Consider the following 24,513-nt stretch of genomic DNA (forward strand, 5'->3'; position numbering starts at 1 on the left):
TTCCATTCCTAGAAGACCTTCATTTATGGTGTTGTTGTCCTTCCCATAAGAGATCTATCAAGTTTCAGCAGTCCTAATGAACACTATTGGATTGCGTTCCCTGAAATTTTGAAAACCCGAGAACTAGATGCCAAACACAACGTGGACATGGCCGCTTGATGATCGAAGGTGTTAATTTTCATTAATATCCATACCAAAGCATTATACACGAATCTCACATTTTCCCTCTTTTTTCTGTCGATCTCACATTCTTCCTCGATTTCCCATACATCTCACATTTCACTTTTACAGAGTCGAGCCTCGACTCTTCTATGTTTTCTTATTTCCATATAACGGAATTTTGAAAGATCTGCTGAATGGACAATAGTGGGTTCGATTGATATTCACAAGTAATACTATCGACAAATTAAATTCGCCATAAACGAAACATCTTCTGGAGGGTTGAACGTGAAGGCAGTGGCTTCCCGTCTGTATGCGATTTAACGCAATGGTGAGCTTGAAGTGGGTGCTTTTCCTCTTCCTTCTTGCTGGCACATACTCGGTCAGGGCTGATGTTATCAGCCTAACAGGCGACACATTCACCGACAAGGTAACATTTCTTCTTTCCTTGTCTGTCATTAAATTTCGTAACGAAAGCATTATATATTTACTCATATACCCTTTTTAAAAGAATTTTTGAATTTGGGTATTTCTGTTCAAAATCCAAAACAATGCTTTCCATTCCTAGAAGACCTTCATTTATGGTGTTGTTGTCCTTCCCATAAGAGATCTATCAAGTTTCAGCAGTCCTAATGAACACTATTGGATTGCGTTCCCTGAAATTTTGAAAACCCGAGAACTAGATGCCAAACACAACGTGGACATGGCCGCTTGATGATTGAAGGTGTTAATTTTCATTAATATCCATACCAAAGCATTATACATTGCACATATAGCCCTTTTCTTTGGGTATTCTGTTCAAAATCCAGGCGATGATTTCTATTTCTGTAAGACCATCGTATCTGGTGTTTTTGTCTTTCCCATAAGAAATCTATTGAGTTTCATCACCTGTAAAGAACGCCATCGGATTGCGTTGCCTGAAATTTTGAAAACCCGAGACCTAGATACTAAACCCAACATGGGCATGGCCTCTTGATGATCCATGGTGCTGTAGCTGCACCATGTTGTACTTATGGTGGATATTATTTACAGTTAGTGATTGACAATTCTGTATAATTGTTCACAATTTCAATTATCTGTAGTTTTGATTTGGTGGTGGGGAAGCTCAGTGATCAAGGGTAACTCTATGCTTCGTAGGCACCCATGTTTTCACTGTGGCTTAGGATGTCCAGACCAGCCCAAGTTTTCCAAACTAATTTGGGAGCTAGCCCATCGCGATGAACCCAGTCTCTTTCCTGCCTGCAGGGAATAGATTCTAGAACCTTAGTATATAGCATGGTGACCGCTCCTATACTAAGCCAAGCCCAGTGTATGTAATCCATAAATTCACTTGATTCATCACATAAATCACTTGACGCAGATGAATGTGCCCGACTCAAGTATGAGCCTTTATAAATTATCCAGCTACAGCTTTTTGTGTTTGCCTTGCTAGTTTTGTCGTTGTTTCATTGTGCTTAGCTCCCCCTAATTGTAGCTCTTGATTGACCTAATCCTAGCCATTAATTGGGTTAATGGGGTCAAGAGCTGAATTATAATAATACTAGCCCAAACACATCCAAACCCGGTTTTGATATGCAGCTTGAGGTTGCATGTATTGGATTTCAACATTTGATATGTCGGCCATTTGTGTGAACTCGGGATATGCATCCTCAAGATTTGCAACTTGACGTGCATATAAAACCTGCGTTTAGAGGGGTCTGGGCTACTGTCCATACTCAATGCACTCAATGCATCATCTAGATTCAGTGCACCATTACATGGGCACACTAAGAGTTGATGGATCACCCCCACCCATCAGGGCTGCAGAATATACTGATACGAGAGTTCAGCCAATTCATGAATTGGATTTTGAACGGCAGAAGAAATCTGCCCAGTTTTAAGAGTAATCCTTGGTCTGAGCCAAAGGATGCTCAATGAGATGAGAAGGTCTAGTAAATTCCATATTCAAGTCTTCTCTAAAAGGGGTGGTCCATACTCTGGGATGGGCCTACTGCAACCAAGGATTAAGACCCTTATATCAACAATTCCAAGTGGTTTTTCAGCCATTGCTATCATTCAACATAAAAACTGCAATTTTGGACCAAGTAGGAGCAGGTGATTTTGCAATATGAGATGGAGCAGCTATCAACTCACCTAAAAATATTGTAAAGTTGGAATTTTGCTTATTTACTTTTAATTAGGGAAAAATTAGAAAACATTGAAATCATGACAGAAGATACTGTTGCTAAAGCTGGAATTTTGCTTGTTTAATTTTAATCAGGGAAAAATTAGATAACACTGAAATCATGACAGAAGATACTGTTACTAAGAGTTAAATCAATCAAGAGAAAGTATGATTCATTATGTTTTCTTTGACATGGATGAAAGTAATCACTCAGTTTACGGCACATCATCCACACATATAGATAAACTTGAAAAGCTTAGAAAACTAAATGTCAAGCATTAAAATAAATACCATTGATCATAGCCTGTATGTAATCCCTCTACTTAAACTGTTACCTTTAGTGTTCTTGTGTGGCCTGTAGTGATCTTCTTGATGAACTTCTTCACTGTAGAGGAGATCTTCATGATGCCCTTAGATAACCTTAGCTCTGAAACCATGTTGAGAATTCAATAGGGCAGTGAATATGTTAATTCTCTTTAACTTGATAACTGTTTGTGTTACCTTTTACCTTATTAGCTTTGTTCCTTATTATTATAGTGTGAGATACATCAAACAGCTACCAAAACAATAAGAACAGTGACACAGTATATAGGCTGCAAGCCAGGGCCAAAACCCCTCCTCTTGAGGGGAAAACCCTTAAATCTCTTCTCTTCTTATAGATCCTTCAATTGACGAATACCATGACCTAGTGACTCAGACAAATACCCTCCAAGATCAAGATCAACTTGGCCTCCTACTGCAAGAACTTTGACCTCCTACTGCAGATCCAAAATTCTGTCTCAACTACTGCTGCTCCTCTTGAAGACTTTGATCTTCTTCGTATGGCGTTCTCTCCCATTCGCTTGCCTTTACTTGAGACTTAGGGCTAGTGAGATACCCTAAGTGACCTTCACTTGACTTCTGTTCTCTCTTTCCTCCACGATCGAACCAAAGATAACTCTAGCGCAGAAACCCTAGCTTCGACTTGCACATGAGAGAGAGAGAACTAGCCCAAGCACTTCGACTTCCTTCGTCCTTCTTCTTCGATCTCTCTTTATCCTCTTCTTCGCATAGAATGAGATGTGAGTGAGTGTGTCTAATGGAGGACAAGTTCCTCTCTATATACAGGCCTCTTCAAGGGTAGACGTGGCTCTTCATGTAGGCCGACTTTATAGCTTCTAGGCCGACTTGATCGTGGAGGGCATTTTGAAGCACTCAATGGGTGCTTGACCTATAAAATAAAAGAACTTGAGCATGAAACCCATGCTCCAATAATAATAATTTCTTTTCATTTTATAATTTACAAGAACACATTTCATACTTATGAAGACCAAACCCAGTTACACATTTTTCAACATACCAATGGGCTGAGATTTGACGTACAAGATGAATTAAGTTTGTTGTCATTGAGGTCTATGGAGGATGCCTATCAGGCTGCATTAAAAGCTGAGGAAAAGTTGGCAAGAAAGAGCCAAGGCAGAGGTAGAGGTATGGCGAGAGGAAGAGGTCAGTAGAAAGGGAAGAAGCCTGCTAAAGCTAGCAATTCTGGACAGCAAGAACAAACAACCAAAACCAATGATTTCTGAGGTAGAGGATCTTCTTCAAGAGGAAGAGGCAGAGGCAAAGATCAACAAGTTTGGTGCTACACGTGATAAGTTAGGCCATATGGCATGGGATTGTTCGGAAAATGCTACCAAACAGAGAAATGTACAAGTTGTGCAAGCTGAAAATGAAATTAAGAGGAAGCACATGCTGAAGCTTCAGAAACTCGAGAATTTCTACTGATGAAAAGGGTATTGCTGAAACCAAATAAGTGTGTGAGCCACTTGAAAGAAGGAACTTGTTTCAGACAATATGTAAGGCGAAAGGTAAGTGGTGTAAATTAGTCATTGATAATGGCAGCACTGACAGTTTCGTCTCTGTAGATATGTTAGACAAGTTGGGATTGAAAAGGATGCCACATCGTACTCCATATAAAGTTTTTTGGCTGCAGAAAGATCACCAAGTGTTAGTGAATGAGAAATGCAGAGTAGAGTTTCAGATCAGAGGATACAAGGACCAAGTACTATGTGACATTATGCCTATGGATGTTTGCCATGTCCTACTAGGAAGACCTTGGCAATATGATAGGAGTGTAAGTTATGATGGCAGGAAAAATACTTACACCTTTGAGAAAGATGGCAAGGAGCGCACCCTCATGCCACTGAAGAAAGAACAAGCTGAAGAATAGACCAATCCAAAGGTGCTTTTGGTTAGTGGAAAGGAATTCTTGAATCAGATCTAAGAAGAGGTAAACTTCACTTTGATTCGAAAACCTAGAGTTATTTTAACCAATACAAAGACGATTTACCAATAGAAGTTCATAATTTGTTGAATGAGTGTGCTAATAATGTAGTAGATGACTTAGCAAATGAATTGCCACTAATCCAAAGCATAAGTCATCATATAGATCTGATTCCTGGATCAAGCCTGCCAAACAAAGAATCTTACAGAATGACACCAGCAGAGAATGACGAAATCTTAAAATAGGTGGGAAAGTTGTTGGAGAAAGGATTGGTTAGAGAAAGTTTAAGCCCATGTGTTGGGCCCACGGTTTTGAGCCCAAAGAAAGATGGAGAGTGGAGAATGTGCACTGACTCCAAAGCAATAAACAAGATCACTATCAGGTATCGATTTCCTTTGCCACACACGGATGATTTGATGGATTGTGTAAGTGGTGCCAAGTCTTTCTCAAAAATTGATTTAAAGAGTGTGTATCATCAGATTAGGATAAGGGAAAGAGATGAATGGAAAACAACCTTCAAAACTAATGAGGGACTGTATGAGAGGCTAGTCATGCCTTTTGGTTTGACTAATGCCCCTAGTACATTCATGAGATTCTTGAATGAATTCCTTAAAGAGTTCTTAGGAAAGTTTGTAATTGTATATCTTGATGATATCCTTGTGTTCAGTCAAAGAAAAGAAGAACATCTTAGGCACTTGAATTTGGTTCTGAAGAAGGTGCATCAAGAAAAGCTTTTGATAAATCTGAAGAAGTGTTATTTTATGAAAACAAAATTAATTTATTTGGGCTTTGTAATTTCTCAAGAAGGTTTGAAAATGGATCTGGAAAAAGTGAAAGCCATCAAAGGGTGGCCTTCCCCAGGAAATATCTTTGAAGTTAGAAATTTCCATGGGTTAGGAAGCTTCTATAGGAAGTTTATCAGAAATTTTAGTGGGATATGTGCTCTGATAGTTGAAACTATCAAAAAAGAAAATCAGCCTTTTAGATGGACAACGACAACTGAAAGAAGTTTTAATTTGTTGAAGAAGATCACTGAGAATCCTATATTAGCTCTTCCACATTTCAATAAGTTGTTTCAAGTCAAGTATGATGCCAGTGACAATGTGATAGGGGCCGTTCTTAGCCAAGATGAGAAACTAGTGGTCGATTTCAGTGAGAATTTGAATGAGGCAACGGAGAAGTACTCCACATATTATAAGGAGTTCTATTTAGTCATCCAAGCTCTGAAGACATGGAGGCATTATCTTATGCCTAGGGAATTTGTTTTATATTCAGACAATCATGCTCTGCAATTTATTACTAAGCAGGACAGATTAAATAAAAAACCTGCCAAGTGGGTAGAGTACATGTGGAATTTTACATTTGTTTTAAAACATATTAGTTGAAGTATTAATAAAGTTGCGGATGCTTTGAGCAGAAAATGTCTAATTTTGCAGAAGTTTCACGTAAATGTCTTGGATTGGATCATCTTAGGGAACTACATAAGGAGGATACAGATTTTAAGGAAGCTTATGAGGCATGTCAGAATCCAGTAAGCAGAGATATGAGTCGTTGGATGGACTATAAGCTGCAAGGACTGCTGTTCAAGGGTTGCCAACTGTGTATACCAAAAGGTTCAATAAGAGACAATTTACTGCAGGAAAAACATAGTGAAGGATTGGCAGGACACTTTGGGAATGACAAGACATATGCTCAGCTAAGTACCTATTATTTTTGGTTAGGGATGAGAGCTGATGTTAAGAATTTTGTAGAGAGATGTTTAATTTGCCAGCATGCCAAAGGAAGACATCAATAAACAGGGTTGTATCAGCCACTACCAATTCCAAATCTATTGTGGGATGCGGTAAGCATGGATTTTGTTTTAGGACTGCCTAAATCTCAAAGGGGAATTGACTCCATATTTGTAGTAGTGGAATGATTTTCAAAGATGGTGCACTTTATACCCTGTAACAAAACAAATGATGCAACACACATAACAATTTTTTTTTAAGTAGCAAGACTACATGGTCTTCCTACAAGTATAGTTTGTAATAGGGATACAAAGTTTGTTGGTCATTTTTGGAGAACATTGTGGAAGAAGTTAGGAACCAAGTTCAGTTTCAGCTCAATCTATCACCCTCAAACGGATGGCCACACCGAAGTCATCAATAGGAGTTTGGGAAGTATATTGAGAAGCTTGACAAGTGAGCATCCCTATCAATGGGATCAATCCCTTCCGCAGGCTGAATTTGCTGACAATGACTCACCAAATTGAAGCATTGGATTCAGCCCATTTAAAATTGTTTATGGAATGCACCCACGAGGAGTGTTTGAACTTAGAGATTTGGGAAAATCGGGGCTAAGCAATGCTGATGGAGAAGACTTTGCTACAACCATGCAATCTTTGCATGAACAAGTTAAGGGGCTGCAACAAGAAAACACTCAGAAGTATAAGAAAAAGGCATATTTGAAAAGAAGGGAGGTCAATTTTGAGGTTGGCACACCTACGAAAAGAGAGGTTTGCCAAGAAAGAATATAGCAAACTCAAATTGAAAAAGATCGGACCATGCAAAAATTTCAGGAGTTCTCAGCTAATGCTTATGAGACGAACTTCCAGGCGACATTGGAATATCTCGTATCTTTAATGTAGCGGATATATACCCTTATGTTGAAAACAACTTAGAAATACCGACAACTAAACTAGATAGTGACAAATATCAACAAAGAAAATGGATGAAGCAACCACCTATAGCCAAGCCAATGCAAATGGAGAAGATTTTGGACAGAAGAATGGTGAAGAGAACCTGAGACAAAGAACACTGAGTACCTGAGACAAAGATCACCCAATAGAAGATGCTACTGTTGAACAATCTAGGGCAAATGTAGTTTGTGTGATTCTTCTTAGCATGATAACTATTTGTGAGGTATTTTATCTTTAGCTGATTAGCACAATATTTTCTTTATATCATTAGTGTGTGTATTTCTTACTTCATCAAATAGCTACCAAAACAAAGAGACAAGAACACACGATGTTGGCTTTCTGCGAGGGCCAAAACCTCTCCTCTTGAGAGGAAAACCCTTTAATCTCTTCTTATAGATTCTTTTATTGACGAATACCAAGACCCTTAACAAAACTGCTTGACTCAGACTTACTTCCAAGACGCTTGTCATTATCTCACGAATTCTGCACAATCATTCTTTTCACATACTTCTAAGTTCTTTCTCCTTCTAGCTGTCGTAGCACTGGAGAAACTCGGCCTCTGAAACCTTGACACTGATCTTATGCCAAGTTTTGTTCTCCTCCTTCGCAATGTATTCCACAATCTAGGACTTTCACTTGACAAGACTATTCTAACTTCGATCATCTCTGTCTCCGGATCATGTTACATATATATATATATATATCCTTATAAGAGTACTGTCCCAAGACAGTGATTGATTCTTTGCACACGATGAGACAGAGGATATCCGAATCTGTGATGGAACCCTTCTTCGTATTATTGTAATGAACAACAGAGGTTGCCTTACTTCGAAACAAAGATATATGTATTTCACCATTCTTTCATATCACTGCGATGAAGACAGAGACTCCTTTACCCGAAACTTGTAATTGCCTTTGTATCACTGTAATTCTTCACCGAGATACGTAGATGTATCAAGTTAACTTCTTGTCCTTTTGGAGTGAGATCACTTGCATACTTATAGTGGTTCATGCATTACCTTTGAAGGCCGACATAAGATCCTTGGTTTGGGCTGACATATTCATATGAAGACTGTTCTATTCGTTTTAACTGATGGTGAGAGATAGTGACAACGTCTTGGAGTATGAGTTCTCCTTGTGTAACATAACCTTTCTAATTATATTCATAAATCCTAAAGACATCAAGAAGAAGTCTTTGACCTAGATAAAACACTTCTTGCTCATGAAACCCATGATGCAAGGAATACAATAAATACATTTGTTTCTTCTTTTCATGAAATCATAATTATAAGTCATTATGAAAACCGAACCTAGTTACACCTTTTTTCAACAACTACTTGGGTATTTGCTACAATTATACAAAAAAGTGGCAGAACAATCAAAGACCTCATGGATGAGAGTCTATGAATACTTTTTGTTCCATGGGATCTGATGTAGGTGCATTAAAAAAACAAAATTTCTTCTCAAACTTTAGGAGTCCTAATTTTATGTTTTGAGAAATAGTTGAATGTTATTTCCTATTGTAATAACTAGGAAAAAAAAGTAATAAAAACAAGAGATTAGATCTCTTTGTTAAGTATTAGTTAAGTTATGGGTCAGTTAGTAGTTAAAGGAAAAGAAGTTAGTTAGGTTACTAGTGGTTTCGATCTTAGATTCTAGGATATGTGTAAAAATAACTCTGAAATAAAAAATTGGGGTTAAATTGCAAAAAGTTTGAAATGGTTCCACAAACTAATGAAGGCAAATTGAAAGAGGAAAGAACCTTTGTGATTTCTTTTCTAAGATTCAAACCCGTGCACTCATTTTCTGGATGAAATAAAGGCTCTACATTCATGTTTTTAAAAACAGAAGGAAAGACAAAGCACCATTGTTATCTCCATGATCCAGTGGAATCTTGGATTCTTGAGTTAGGGTGTCACAACCTTTTAGATCTCATCCCATTTTTTAAATACAGAGTAAGTTTCAGGTAACACGTTTTTTATTATTATTTCATTGTTTGAAATTGATTTTGATGTGAGCTAGTGCATTGTCAATGTGAGCTATTGAGGATGAATCGAGATTGATATTCTCAGAACTGAGTTTAAATTGTCAAAGCAATCCAACTCCTGTGGGGAGGAAGTCTCTCCCACATGATCTTCCCCTGATATCCTCCTGGTTACCAACTTGCCATGCTGATGAGGTCCCCCATGCCATCAACGAGTCACAAAAGCCCAATGGAAGATTTGGATGATCTCCCCCCTGTAGCAGCGAGATCACCCCTAAAGGTCGTTGAGCTGTCTAGTATTACGATGCCTGGGTCCCATGCTCATCTCAGGAAAGTGCCACCCTGTTGTCGCTGCACTACTCTGACTCTAATAGGTTGCCCATTGTGTGCAGAGTGTGTCCTCCTCCCCTGAAACCTGGTGGCGAAATACCGACTAAGGCCAAGCTCATCCTGCCCAGGTATCTCTATGATGTCAATATCTACCCACTCATCGCTAATCTTAATCTTGAGTTGCAACTGGAAAAGCTTGCCTTGCCAAATAATGGAGGTGTCAACGATCTCCCATGTGTCAACCCCAAAGTGAGCTAGATCACCCTCTGCTATGGTCCTGCTCCTCACGAAATGGAGTGGCCTGTCAACCAATTGAATCCCTGGATCCCCTAGCTAGACTTGTTGCGGCATAACTTTAACAACTACTGGAATCCATCTGTGCCTCGCCCTTGGTCCCTGCATACAATCAATATATAGGCCCCGTATATCATGAACTAATCTGTTGCATGCTAAACTGCCCTGTGCTTGCCACTGTGTAGTATCGATGACCGTTGGAAGCACATGTGTCAAATAGCTTCCCTCTGAATGCAACTAATGGATGGGTATTTGATACTCACAATCAACTCAGTATATGTAGTTCCATCCTACTCTTACCAACCATCACCACTAGGTCTGCCACCTGCCCTCTCGATAATGTCCCAATACAATGTCTAGAGCCCGGACACATACTGGAAAACTGCCTCAGCCATACATAGTATCCTCTGCTCATGCCTAGTCTATACGTGCCCTGTGGAAAGAGTGACACATGTCTCTCCCGTCACAAACTCCCAATGCATAGGCTCAGTGATGAACGATATGCAACCCCTGCAGATGATCACCTCATCCCCCAACCTGTGGGCTGTTAACTCGCGCATCGACCTAATGCCACTATTGAGAAGTCTCTCCCCTAGTGCGCTGAGTGTCATCCAAATATCTCGAGTGAGCTCCTCGTCCCCTGCCGCTTGTGCCCAGAGTGTCAAAGGACAACAACCAAATCATTTGTGCCTGTAAGTGATGTAGAAGAGTTATAGGCGTGTGAGTCCCAATGGATACCATCAAGTATCCCTCACCTGCATCCCTGCTGGTCTTAGGTGAACTACACCCAAAGGTATGCCTGGTGTCTTCATCCATAAGTCTCCCTGGAGGCAACACTCTAGGACTTGTGCAACACCATACGCCTCTGCATACCTCTGTACTCCTTGATATGCCACTATATATTGCGACCTACCTCTGTACATCATTGGAGACCCCTTGCTACTGCTGTCCCATTCTGTATCATCTCTTGTCCTGCCTGTGTCACTGTACCTAACACTCATGGGTACTCAATGCAATGTGAGTCACTCCTACTCCACAGTGTAAACCGACATCCTACAACACACCACCATGCATCTTCATGCTCCTCTGCATGCCACTGCTCCTCGCTGCACAACCCTACACACCACTGATATCTCTACTGTGCCAATCCTTGACGACTCCTGTGCCCAATACCTCAATGGGAGAACATGGTCTCCGTACAATGCCCGGTCCGATGGCCTACCCATGCCACCTCATCCAACCAAATCCTACCAGAGAATGCTAATCATCTTGCGACCCCATGTGCAACCAACATGCCATAACAACCTATGGAGTCTGCTTGCAAATAGCCTGGCCACTAATGTCGACTGGAACTCCCCTAAGGAAGGTATGCGCTCAGTCACTGGTTCAAGTACCTCATCAATGCCATAGCCATCCCGCATGTCTGATATCGGATAGGAAGCCCCACCTGGATCCCAATGCCAACTTGGGCCTCTAGTACCCCCGGTGTCTGAGAGCTCCTGCTGAGCTTCACTCCGGACTACGACCATCTCCATGAGTCCAGCCCACTCCACCAAGTACCAAATCAAAATTTCTTGCCATCCAACCCCAAGGGCATGATCGAATGTACGTGTACCTGTACGCACAACAACCCCAACATGCAAACGCTGTGCCATGTGCAACTCAAGTCGTCTCACCACACTGTCCTGGTCAACACATGAAATCTGACTAGGTAGCTCTGCCTCTCTCTCTCCAATGGGCAAAGGTAACCTAACAATGCTACTAGCCCCATCTACGTATGCTTGAAGAGGCCTGCTCCGACACTCCAGTGTGCACTCTAGCTGTACCATTAGGGAATCCAACCGTTCCCCAACGTGAGTCAGTTTGGTTGCTAACTCGACACAAACCATTCTCATGCCCTCCAACTCCTCATTCTGCTACATAATGGCCTCTCACACTAATGTAGCCTTCCTTTTCAATGCTAGAATGTCAGCCTGAAACTGATAAAATTGTTGTGGGCGGCCATCATCTAATACCACTATACCTCCTGGCACCTCATCAATGGTGGATACGTCTCCTGGTACCTCACCTCTTTGCTACGCGCTGCTATCCACCCAAAAACTCGGACACGATCCTGGACACCTCATCAATGGACACCTCAACAACGGATGGCACTACTGGCGTATGCTCTACGCTTCCTACCAAGGTGTTAGTGGGAGCTATCGAAGGAATCTCCAACAATGGTGACTCCTGTGTCACACTAGGTAGATCTACATGCTCCTCATAGTCCTGCATGCCCTAATCCTCTCGACTCTCCCCACATGGTATAAATGGTTGCACCCCCACGACCTGCGCAACTAGTGTCTCTGCTGTAAGGACGAGGATGGATCTAGTCTGTCACCCTCCTCAACTGGACCAACCTCTCATTGTTCTAGCAGATTCCACCCCAGAATTCCTGCATACAGAATCTCCCTTGAGCCATGGGTTTGTCTATGGTTTCACTCGTCATTGTGCATACATGCCCAAATCTTCCATGATCTTGTTGGCTACCCACAACTGGGCCAAGATCAAGGCTCTGATACCACTGTAATATTCCTAATGAAAATATTAAGTGATAACAATAGTGAAATCATAAACATGCAATAAAAATTGTACATATATGCAAAAGTACCAGATTACACCAGAAATAACACCCAAAACGCTGAGCCTTTTTATTATATTAACCAGAGGGAGTGCAATGAGTAGGAACAAAATAACCTGGGCTTGCTATAACAAGCAAGGCAAGATCCCTGATGAATATGATGGTACCCAAATGCTGGAAATGGCTCTACCACCAAATTTGTGTCCACCTAGAAAACTGCTACTGCCGCTGGAAAGGAATCGCTGATTTAGCCCTCCAAATTGCTCCAAATTTTTTGAGAAATTAGCCACAAGCACTACTCCACCAACTCAACATTACAAAGAAATATCTCGCGAACCCAAGTGGTGGAAATGATCCTAGAATAAACTATTCCCTCATCCAACAATTTCTGTTGTAGACTGCTGAATGCAACTAGGAATTCTGCCCTCAGGATTGCTCAGAAAATTTTGCTAAATTAATCTTGGCCTCTCAGCAAATCTAGAAAAACCCAGAAAGGGCTGGGCCTAGTTCCAACCTTCGAAATTACCCCCAATTATAGCGTACTCCTCCCGTTGGGTAATTCGTACAACCTTGAAATGCTGCTACCAATGTCCCCCAAAATGTTGAGAAACCACCCCAACAGATCTCCTTATGACCTCTGGCAAAGCTTAGCCCTAAACTCCTGCCCAAACCTCCTCCTCAATGAACAACCTCTACAAATGACTACGCGGGCCTTGGTTCGTCACCTCTGCGTGTGCCTAGGGAAGATAAATTTGGCCTGAGGAATGGCCACTCAATCCGCCAATCAATTCCTTGCAAAAATGCTGCTAAACCCCAAGAGAGTGTGCCCCTAAATTCCAGGAATTGACTCTGCTTTGTAGCTTACCTCCCACAAGAGTGTGTCGTCCTTTCCTATGCCCAGACTGCTCCAGAATAACTCGAAGCTCCCTGAAGAATCCTCCTTGGAACAACTCCACAATAAAGCAAAGGCTCCTCTAGGGTGGCACTCGAAGTCCACCGAAGGAGTTGAGATTTCCCCTCGGAAACCTCGTGTGCTGAACAACACAATGTTGACTTGGCTCAACAGCTCAAGCAAACAATAGTATAATTTTCAGATTGACAAAATCTACCAAATGATGGCCCCTCCTCTTCTATTTATGCTTGCTGCCCTCTTCCTTTCCTCGTGGGCCCCATTCTCCACTAGTACGCCTTCCTTCTCCTTCCTTCTCTCTCCACAAGTGTGTTTTCCTAAGGGAGTGCATATTCCTTTTGTGTGCCCCCCACAACCCACCAAGAATTTGATTTTTTCCCTCTCCTAAGTCAAAATACCCAAAATTGTTGCTAATTCCAAAATTGTCAAAAAGTATAATATTTCCTAAGTGGCTTAGGAAAATTGGGGATATTACACAAGACAAAATCGTAGGGTTGAGCTGGCAGGAAAAAGTAATAACAGTAGTAGAAAATAAATATTTATAAGAAGGAAAAATGCATTGCTGCTGACGGAAGCTTCAACAACAATGGTCTCTTTTCTTGAAAATTCTTTTGTTTGCAGAGAATCTTCGTAATTTTGCTGTACAAATTGGTACAAACTTTAGTGTTGTAGGCAAAATCCTCAACGTGGGTACCATCCAAGAGATGCTCAGCTTCATGGTTGCTGATGAAGATTTCTGTAGTTGTCTTTTTAATATCCGCAATCATAAAAGGGTGCCTTGCTTGACAATTGCAAACCCATAACCAATTAACATTCACCAAGGCACACAAAATTGTTAACTTATTATAAAAAAAAAAACTTGTTCATTACCATTGGATCCAATCACTCTAATTATGATGAATAAGTGGAATAGGAATGGATGAAAATGGATGAAACAAGTGATTTTTATAAAGAAAATGGTGATAAAAGGGTTGATTAGGAGTGACAAATCTAGCCCTCATCAATTGACATCTCACCAAGTGAATCTCTCCCACCTGTCAACTTCGGCACATTTTCCACTAGGAGGGGGGAGTGTACATGATAGGTGGTAGATTTGGCTTAGCAATTTTGGATAAGACATTTTTCCAGTTGATCAGGTAGGGCACCATTCTTATTGACTTCATTGCCCATTTGTTAGGCACATTGGTTTGCAGGTCATTTTATGCAAGTCATCATTTCAAAGATATAGGTACAAATGATTTTGAGGTTCTTGGTGTTCCACAGGGGGATCACATTCCCTTGAGTTGCCATTGTTAACCCCTAGGTTTGACCTCATGTAAATCTGGAGCATTAAGGGCCAACACCTTTCTTCAAGTTGATATTCAGAGGTATTTCTTGAGACTACTTTTCATGACATAGAGGTTGGTTCACACAAAGTTCATATGCAAGATGGTTTAGTTAGATGATCTAGGATTAGAGTTGGCTTTCAGAGAGAGAATACATGTTTTCGTCAAACTGGAGAGAGTTACTATTTTTGGTAATACACCTTTATTTTAGGAGAAAAAGTTGAAAGGTTCGATGGTAGTATTGATAATAAGTTCAAAGTTCGTAGGAGCTCAAGATTCTATTGAGACTTTTCCTTGTTACATGCATGATATTTTTCGGCATCTCTAGTTCAGTGACTTGCATGTCATAGATGATAATATATTTGAGATTCTTGCGAGCTCGGAATTTCGATGAGTTATATTCGGGCTGTTGAAGAAAATGTAACTAGGTTTGGTCTTCATAAATGTAATTTTGATCTTTGTATTTATAAAAAAAAAGAAATATTATTTTTTGTTATTTATATCAACGAGTTTCTTGCTCATTGCATAGGTCTAGCACATGTCAAAGTGCTATACTGAAGTTAAAGAGTCAAAAATATATGTTGAAGACCCTTAAGGGCATGTTACACCATGTATATTTATGTATTAGAGTCAAAGAAATACCTCCCAGCAAAGTCACAAGTCTTCCTCCATGCAATGACATCACTAAAAGAAGCTATCCAAATTATTTATGACAAGTCGGCGTCAAGTCGGCCTAAAGAAGGGACAAACCTCTATATATAAGAGGTTGTCCACTCCTCCAATGACAACACAATCTACCTCTGAAATCAATGAAGTAAAGGGACAAGTTAAGGGTGAGAAAGGGACGAAGAAAGGAGCCTTTAGTGCAGTGAAGAAGGAAGGAAGAACATCGAGCCTTACAAGATTGTTCTAAGGTCCACTGTGGTCACATGTGCAAAGGAAAAGAGGGTCTCTTTGCTGTCATAGAAACCCTCCACCACAGTCTGATCCAGGTGGATATTGGTGGCCACCTGCCAAGTCCACCTGGACCCCCACCATTGTTTCTCTTAGCATTTTCAGTTTCCTTAATTGTAGCACAACTTACTATTTTTAGCAGTTTTTCGGGTCCTGAACTTCTGGAGCCGTTTTGAGGCCCTAAACGACATTTTTTGGGAAATCTGGGGGCAACATGGGTCCATGGACCGATGTTGCCCTTCCCAAAGTGGTAGTGCTCGGATAGATCTTTCTAACGAGCTATTGTACGCGTCAAACGGAGATCGTATGCCAAAGTTACGACCCCGGGAAGTTGATGTACCAATTTACCCAAACGGGGCCCACAGTTTGGCGTTTCATCTCCTAGGGTTATGTTTTGGAATGTTAAGGGTTTTCCATTGTTTCTCAACAATAAATAGGCCTTCGAGCCTCATTGTAACACAGTTCAGAGGCATGTAGCCACCACATCTCTTCTCAGAGATAAGCTACCATCGCCCTAGCTGGTTTATTTCCATTTCTGGTTGTAAGCATATTTCAGTATTTTCCATTAATGAAATGAAGTATTATTTCCGCTGCATCTTTGTGTATATGGTTATCTCTGTAATTTGTTGCGTTCCTGTTTAAATCCGGATCAGTGGTATCAGAGCGGTCTGCTTTTTCTCTGTTTTTCTTTGCATGTCCCCAACAAGGTCGGATACAAGGAGTTAGGGCTTGAACTGGTTGAACCTTTGCAAGACCAGCGTCGCAAATCCCGACGGCCTCCCATGGCGGATGAGAAGAAAGACGAGGGGGCAGGAGATCCCATCAAAATCTTGCTCGAAGAAGCCCTCGAGCGACAACGGAACGCGATGATGGACAGCTTTGCCCAGATCCTTCAGCGGCTACCCAGAAGCGACGCATCGGCTTCCAACAGCTACTCTGGAAACGCCACGCCCTTTAAGGTACAAGTTAATTTTGAAATCCCCATATTCGAGGGTCAGATAGACGCAGATGCCGTAGATAAATGGTTAAATCTGCTAGAGGGTTATTTTTCTGTTCATGAATTTTTGAGTCGGGAAAAGATTGTTTTCGCTCTTCTCAAAGCAGCCCCCCACGTCAAGGACTGGTGGGAAACCTACTGCGAGCAGAAGGATGAAAGTACTGGCTCACTATTTTCAGCCGCACCCACCTGGAATTCATTCCGGGATGCCATCAAGGAGCAGTACTACCCTGTCGGAAGCTATGAGGATGAATACATAAAGTGGACCACGCTGCAGCAGGGAAGGGACCAAGACGTGCCGGAGTTCACCAATCTTTTCCATACCCTTCGCACAAAGTTGGGTATCAAGGATTCAGAGCAACATTTGATACTCAAATACCGTGGCTGCCTGCACAAGTACATCCAGGAAGAAATACAATTCTTGAACATCTCCTCACTCGGCGCAGCATACCGATATGCCGTCAAGGTCGAGTAGAAGTTTAAACAAAAGAAGCGAGACTTTGGATCTGCGAATCCAAAGCAGGGGAAAGGTGCCCCTAAACCACAGAACAAAGGACAAAGCCAAGGCGGGACAGCCCAAGACAACTCGCTGAAGCCGCAAGCAAAGAAAAGCGCCGCGAAGCCGAAAAAGGACACTGGAAAATGGTGTGAGTTCCATAAGAGCTCCACTCACAACACAAGTGAGTGTCGAGCCAAGCAATCACTGGTGGCTGAGCTAAAGGTTTCAGAATCAGATGCATGTTCTGACTCTGAGTCAGAACTCGATAAGGGGAATGAAAAAGGGAAGCAGATCATTGATGCGGATCCCAACGCCACTGTTGCTACCGCCAAGATCCAGAAAAATGAACCCGAAGATCCAGAGGAGGAGGAGCGTCTCTTCCACTCCCAGATGTGGGTAAAGGGCTCCCCGATACAGTTCATTGTTGATAGCGGGAGTCAAAAGAACCTCATTTCGGCAGAGGTCGTGAAGCGGTTGGGCTTACCGACCACAGCACATCCACAACCATACACCATTGGGTGGCTTCACCAAGGACGAGATCTTCGCATGAGCCAGCAGTGTCGCCTTCCATACAACATCAAGCCCTTCACGGATGAGGTATTGTGTGACATTGCTCCCCTTGAAGTTTGTGATGTATTATTAGGACAACCATACTTGTGGAAGCGACATGCTGTGTATGAATCAAGGCCCCGTGCTGTTATTATTACATTGGGAAATAAGTTGTATAGGATACCAGAGGTAGCACCACCTACTGCCATCTCTTTGATTACTGCAAAACAATGCAGTAAGATCATTTCCAAAACCAGGAAATTTGTTTTCCTGATGATACGCCCTCAAGGAAAGAAGAAGACGGTGGCTGCGGCCTCCAGACGGGGCCCCTCTACACGACAACTACAGATGGACAAGGTTGTGGAGGAGTACGAGGACATCTTCACCTCCCCTGCAGGGGTTCCTCTGCACTGTCAGGTCAAGCACTCCATCGATCTGACCCCAGGTGTGCCGCTACCCAATGTACCAATTTATCGGCGCTCCGTTCTAGAGAACAATGAAATCAAGAGGCAGATTCAGGAGCTCCTGCAGAAAGGTCACATCCGTCCGAGTTCATCGCCTTGTGGGAGCCCGATCGTGTTGGTACAGAAGAAGGATGGGACGTGGAGACTCTGTATTGACTATCGGGCGCTGAACAAGATCACTGTCCGTAATAGGTACCCGATCCCGCGGATTGATGACCTCCTGGACCAACTAAAGGGGGCGAAATATTTCAGCAAGATCGATCTGAAGTCAGGATATCACCAGGTACCAATCGAACCCTCTGATGTGTGGAAGACTGCCTTCAAATCCAAGGAGGGCCTCTTCGAATGGTTGGTTATGCCTTTCGGATTGACGAATGCTCCTGCAACCTTCATGAGGCTAATGGATGACATCTTGTGGCCATTCACCAACTCCTTTGTAGTAGTATACTTGGATGGCATTCTGATCTTCAGCCAAAGTTGGGAAGAGCACCTCCACCACATCCGACAGGTTCTCCAAACACTGCGGCAACACAAGCTATGTGCCAATTTGGAGAAATGCACTTTTGGCATGACCCAGGTTCAGTATCTGGGATACATCATTGATGAACAGGGGGTGCATGTCGATCCAGCCAAGATCCAAGTCATTCGGGATTGGCCATCTCCAACCACTCTAACAGAGCTCCGCAGCTTTCTAGGTCTTGCCAACTTCTACCGCAGGTTCATGTTGGGGTTTTCTCATATTACTTGGCCCTTGAGTCAAGTCACCAAGGGAGGGGCGAAAGCAAAATTCTTTTGGTCTGAATCTCAACATAAGGCATTCATGGAGTTGAAGGATCGCCTCTGCAGGGCACCAGTGCTCGCGTTACCAGATTTACAACAACCATTTGAGGTCGAGACAGATGCCTCTGACTATGCTATTGGGGCAGTCCTTACTCAACATGGACATCCAGTGGCATATCACAGTGAAACACTTTCAGACACAGTCCGGAAGTACCCCACTTATGATAAAGAGATGTATTCCATTGTACAGGCCTGCCGACAATGGAAGCATTACATTTTGGGGAAGGAAACAGTCATCCACACAGACCACCGACCCCTGCAGTTCATACAGACCCAAGGGAAATTGCAGAATGATCGCCATCAGAAGTGGTCTACATACCTGCAATAGTTCCACTTGAATATCAAGTATAAGAAGGGCAACACCAATAATGTTGCAGATTGCCTCAGTCGACCACCGATCATGGCGTTAACCACCGTGCTCAACTCTTGTGGGCACGAGACTTCTGATTGACCACTTCTCTACAAAAGCGACCCAGAATTCGGCCACACATACCAGACACTCTTGGAGGGTCGGCATGTCCCAGATTTTCACCTCCAGGATGCCCTGTTATGCCACCTGGGTCACCTTTGTGTTCCTTCAAGCAAGTGTGCCAAGATGATTTGGGAAGCACACTACAGTCGGGCTGCTGGGCATTTCGGGGTCGAGAAAACAGTGGCAGTACTGCAAAATTATTTCTATTGGCCGAATCTTCGATAGGATGTTGGGAAGTACATCAGATCATGTACTGCCTGTGCCATTGCCAAACCGACCATTAAGAAGCACGGCCTCTATACCCCGTTGCCTACCCCTAGTCGACCTTGGGAATCCATCTCCATGGATTACATGTCAGGCCTTCCTTCCACTAAGCATGGAAATGACTGTGTTTTTGTGGTCGTCGACAGGTTCTCGAAGATGGCCATTATGGCGGCCTGGAAGAAGAATATCACAGCAGAAGCCACTGCTAAACTCTTCTTTGAACGAGTGTGGGTGCACTTTGGGATCCCACAGTCTATCATCTCAGATCGGGACAGTCGGTTTCTCAGCACATTTTGGTCCAACCTCTGGTCAATGCTGGACACCAAACTCACGAAATCCACAGCCTTCCATCCTCAAACTGATGGCCAGACAGAGGTTGTCAATAGGATGATTGTGCACATTCTGCGCATGTATAACTCAAAGCATCCACGCACATGGGACGAGAGCCTCCCCTATGTTCAGCACAGCGACAACCGAGCTCTTCACAGCTCCACTGGCCATAGCCCTTTTCAGGTGGGTTTGGGATTCCAGCCACTGTGCCCCATTGATGTGGCCATGCCACTTGCAGCTACTCACATAAATTCAGCTCATGTCCAGTCCGAAACAGATAAGGCCACTAGCTTCATTGAGCGCATCCAACATATTCGCCAGCAGGTCCATGACATTTTTGAGAAATCAAATGCCAAGTACAAGCAACGACATGATCAACATCGGGTGCCACACAAGTTTCAGGTGGGCGACAAAGTCTGGTTGCATTTGCAAAAGGAACGCCTTACTGGAGCCTATCGGAAATTGAGACCACTCCGGTATGGTCCTTACACCATTACTAAGGCTATGGGAGACAATGCATTTGAGCTCAGCATTCCCCCATTCCTTGGCCTGCACGCAGTGTTCAATGTGGACCGCCTTCGGCCATACTTTCCACCATTGCTAGACACATCCGACATTGCAGAACAGCTCAAACCCACAGAATTAAATCCAGATTGCATGGAACAAGCTGCAACTGATCGGATCATGGACACACAGATCAAGAACACTCGCCAACAGAATATCCAACTGTATCGAGTTGTCAAAGCAGGCCAACTCCTTCAGCAGGGCAAGTGGCTCACCAGGGAACAAATTTAGCAAAAGTTTCCTCATCTCATGGAGGAACTCAACGCAATGGGGACCATTGCTTCCTAAGGGGGGAGGAATGATCCAGGTGGATATTGGTGGCCACCTGCCAAGTCCACCTGGACCCCCACCATTGTTTCTCTCAGCATTTTCAGTTTCCTTAATTGTAGCACAACTTACTATTTTTAGCAGTTTTTCGGGTCCTGAACTTCTGGAGCCGTTTTGAGGCCCTAAACGACGTTTTTTGGGAAATCTGGGGGCAACATGGGTCCATGGACCGATGTTGCCCTTTCCAAAGTGGTAGTGCTCGGATAGATCTTTCTAACGAGCTATTGTACGCGTCAAACGGAGATCGTATGCCAATGTTACGACCCCAGGAAGTTGATGTACCAATTTACCCAAACGGGGCCCACAGTTTGGCGTTTCATCTCCTAGGGTTATGTTTTGGAATGTTAAGGGTTTTCCATTGTTTCTCAACAATAAATAGGCCTTCGAGCCTCATTGTAACACAGTTCAGAGGCATGTAGCCACCACATCTCTTCTCAGAGATAAGCTACCATCGCCCTAGCTGGTTTATTTCCATTTCTGGTTGTAAGCATATTTCAGTATTTTCCATTAATGAAATGAAGTATTATTTCCGCTGCATCTTTGTGTATATGGTTATCTCTGTAATTTGTTGCGTTCCTGTTTAAATCCGGATCACAGTCATACTTATCTCATTGTTTGGGCTAGAAAAGTAGGCCTATAAGGTCTCTCACTCAAGCGAAGAAGAAGCTCACTCAAGTGAAGAAGGAAAGAGGACTTACACATAAGGTTTTTGAAGGAATCCCCTCACACGTGCGAAGAAATAATGATACACTGCTTTTTTATTAGACCTGCAACTATATCTCAAGAAAGAGCTCGATTGGAGGAGGGATAAAGTACTCTTCATATGTGAAGGAATCTACCAAGGATCAAAGAGGAATATCTCTTATAGAAGAAGCATAACAAGGACTACTATTAGTTGCCGAAAGAAGGACGAAGTGCTGGAGGAAGGAGGACAAAGTGCCGGAAGAAGGACAAAGACTTGACTTGTGCTTGGAGGATATTCTTGTCAAGGGTCTAGGGTTTGGCATTTATCAATAGAAGCTTCAATAAGAGAAATTTGAAGAAGGGTTTTCCTCTCTAAGAGAGAGAGGTTTTGCCCTGGCAGAGAGCCAACATCTTGTGTTCTTGTCTTTTGTATTTTGATAGCAGTTTGATGAAGTAAAAGAACATACACTAATAATAAGAAGAAGATCAAGCTAACAAGAAAAAGTAAAAGTGCTTCACAAATTGTTATCATTGCTAAAAGAATCCTATCTTAACTATGATGCCCTAGATTCTTCAACACGGGCAACATGCGAGACATTTCTATTTTTAGGAGGGTGCATGTTAGTTTTGATCACATATTCAAACTCTTCATTGAAAATCAAGTCCCATGAGTATAGTTTCATGGACATGTGAGAACTTCTTATTTTTAGTAGTGTCGATTTTTAGGTTCCCTTAGCAATTCTGGTCATTTTCTATTTTTCCTATTTTTAGGGGGGGTTCTATTCTTGACATGCCTATTTATAGTAGGGTGACGTGTGGTTCCAAGTCATGACACAATGCAGTTCCTAAGGGTGACAAATGACAAGTTTAGGATGCATGCATGTGGATTAGTGCGCATGGATAGGACGAAGAGTGCCTTGAAGTTAATTGGAGCGCTTGCATTAGTTGACGAAAGACCACTAGGATGCACACATGGATTTAGGAGTGAGTTGGCACTTTCTTGGAGTTAACTAGATCACATGCATGGATGGGGCAATTAATAAGGTGGTTAGTTTGAATTAACTAAATGCATGCATTAGTTAATGAGGATGCTTTGTTAGTTGACTAAAGAAAGGACACTTCACATCAATTGATCATTAGTTGAACTCAAGCAATCTCCGTTGGACTAGTTCGCATGCCTTACTTCACTCAACCTCTCACTAGTTCCCATGCTTTACTTCACTCAACCTCTCTCCTACTTAACAAAGCACATGTCTATCTCTCTCTCCACCACATCCTTAGTTCACTAAAGAACATCTCAAGATGATTAAGGCACATGGGGAAAGGAATCCAAGAGATCTAAAGCACATGGCTATTCTTCATCACTTCAACACCAACAAGTTAATACTTCACTCCTCCCTTTCATAAGTTACATCTCTATTGGATCAAAATGTGCGAGGGAGGAAGACTTCAATGCAAGGGTACTTTACTCCACTCATTCATGTCGAGAATTCAATAGGGCAATGAATATTTTAAATCTCTTAACTTGATAATTGTTTGTGTTATCTTTTACTTATTGGCTTTGTTCGTTATTATTCCAATGTGCAATACATCAAACAACTACCAAAATAGTAAAAAATAGTGACACAATATATAGGCTGCAAGCCCGGGCCAAAACCCCTCCTCTTGAGGGGAAAACCCATAAATCTCTTCTTTTCTTAGATCTTTCCATTTAACGAATACCATGACCTAGAGACTTAGATAAATACCCTCCAAGATCAAGTCTATCATGGTCCCCTGCTACAATATGTTCGACCTCCCAGTGGATCTGAAATTCTGCTCCCTAGCAACTGTTGCAACTGTTGCTGATTCTTGAGGAGACTTCGATCTCCCTCTAATAGCCTTCCCCTTGACTTCACTTGCCTTGTCTTGAGTCTTAGGGCTACTAATATGCCCTAAGAGACCTTCGCTTGCCTTCCCTTCTCTTCTACTTCCAAAATCGAACCACAAGAGATCCCAGCGCAGAAACCTTAACTTCGATCTTCCAAAGAGCGATAGATAAGGCCTAGAAACACTTCGACTTCTTTGACTTCCTCTTCTTTGCACTTCCTTCTTCGACTTCTTCTTCTGCTTCTTCGCATAAGAGATGAGTGAGTGAGTGATCCAAGTGGAGGACAAGTTCCTTTATATATAGGCTTCTTCAAGGGTGGACGTGGCTCTTCATGTAGGCCAACTTGACAACTCATTAGGCCGACTTGATCTTGGAGGTATTTTGACACTTTAAAGATAAAATATTTTTTTCTTTACAATTTACAATGTGTCCATAGGGTCTTCAATATATGATAATGACTCTTATACGTAGGACAAACCCTAGAAGCACTCAATGGGTGCTTGACCTATAAAATAAAAGAACTTGAGCATGAAACGAATGCCCCAATAATAATAATAACTTCTTTTCATTTTATATTTACAATAGTACATTTCACACTTATGAAGATCGAAACTAGTTACACATTTTTCAACGCTCCCTCTTAACTAGGGAGGTATGCATAAGAGGTATAGGGTCATTCTCAATCTGAAGAGATGTCGTAAGAAGAGTCGGATTGGTAACCTATCTCTCTAGCATCATAGTAACCAACATTGTCATATAACAAGGTTTTGACTAACAATTCTATCTCTCCACAAGATCAGAGCACAATGTTGGCGAGACCAATGATGTATAGACACCATTCATCATTGTCTCCCAAGGTACATACTTGACCCTGGTGTTCACAGAGTATGACCTTCCATTAGACTATTCTTATCTTGGGTAGCTAATCCTCAAAGAATATCGGTCCACGACAACTCTTATCTTGAATGCC

At 42.3% G+C, this 24,513-nt stretch overlaps 1 protein-coding gene across 1 annotated transcript in view; it reads left to right on the plus strand.

The window, feature by feature from the left end:
• Positions 1 to 217: 217 nt before the first annotated feature.
• PDIL5-1 (PDI-like 5-1) overlaps positions 218 to 24,513 on the plus strand; it is a 91,236-nt gene continuing 66,940 nt past the window's right edge. The window contains exon 1 of the mRNA XM_089404874.1: positions 218 to 589. Coding sequence (XP_089261000.1) covers positions 473 to 589 — 117 coding nt within the window. The 5' untranslated portion in view covers positions 218 to 472. The remainder of the gene's footprint in view (positions 590 to 24,513) is intronic.

Source organism: Pinus tabuliformis, chromosome 2_2, assembly GCF_031772625.1.
Source record: "Pinus tabuliformis cultivar Carrire ecotype Pingquan chromosome 2_2, CPIR1, whole genome shotgun sequence".
Taxonomy (NCBI): Eukaryota; Viridiplantae; Streptophyta; class Pinopsida; order Pinales; family Pinaceae; genus Pinus; species Pinus tabuliformis.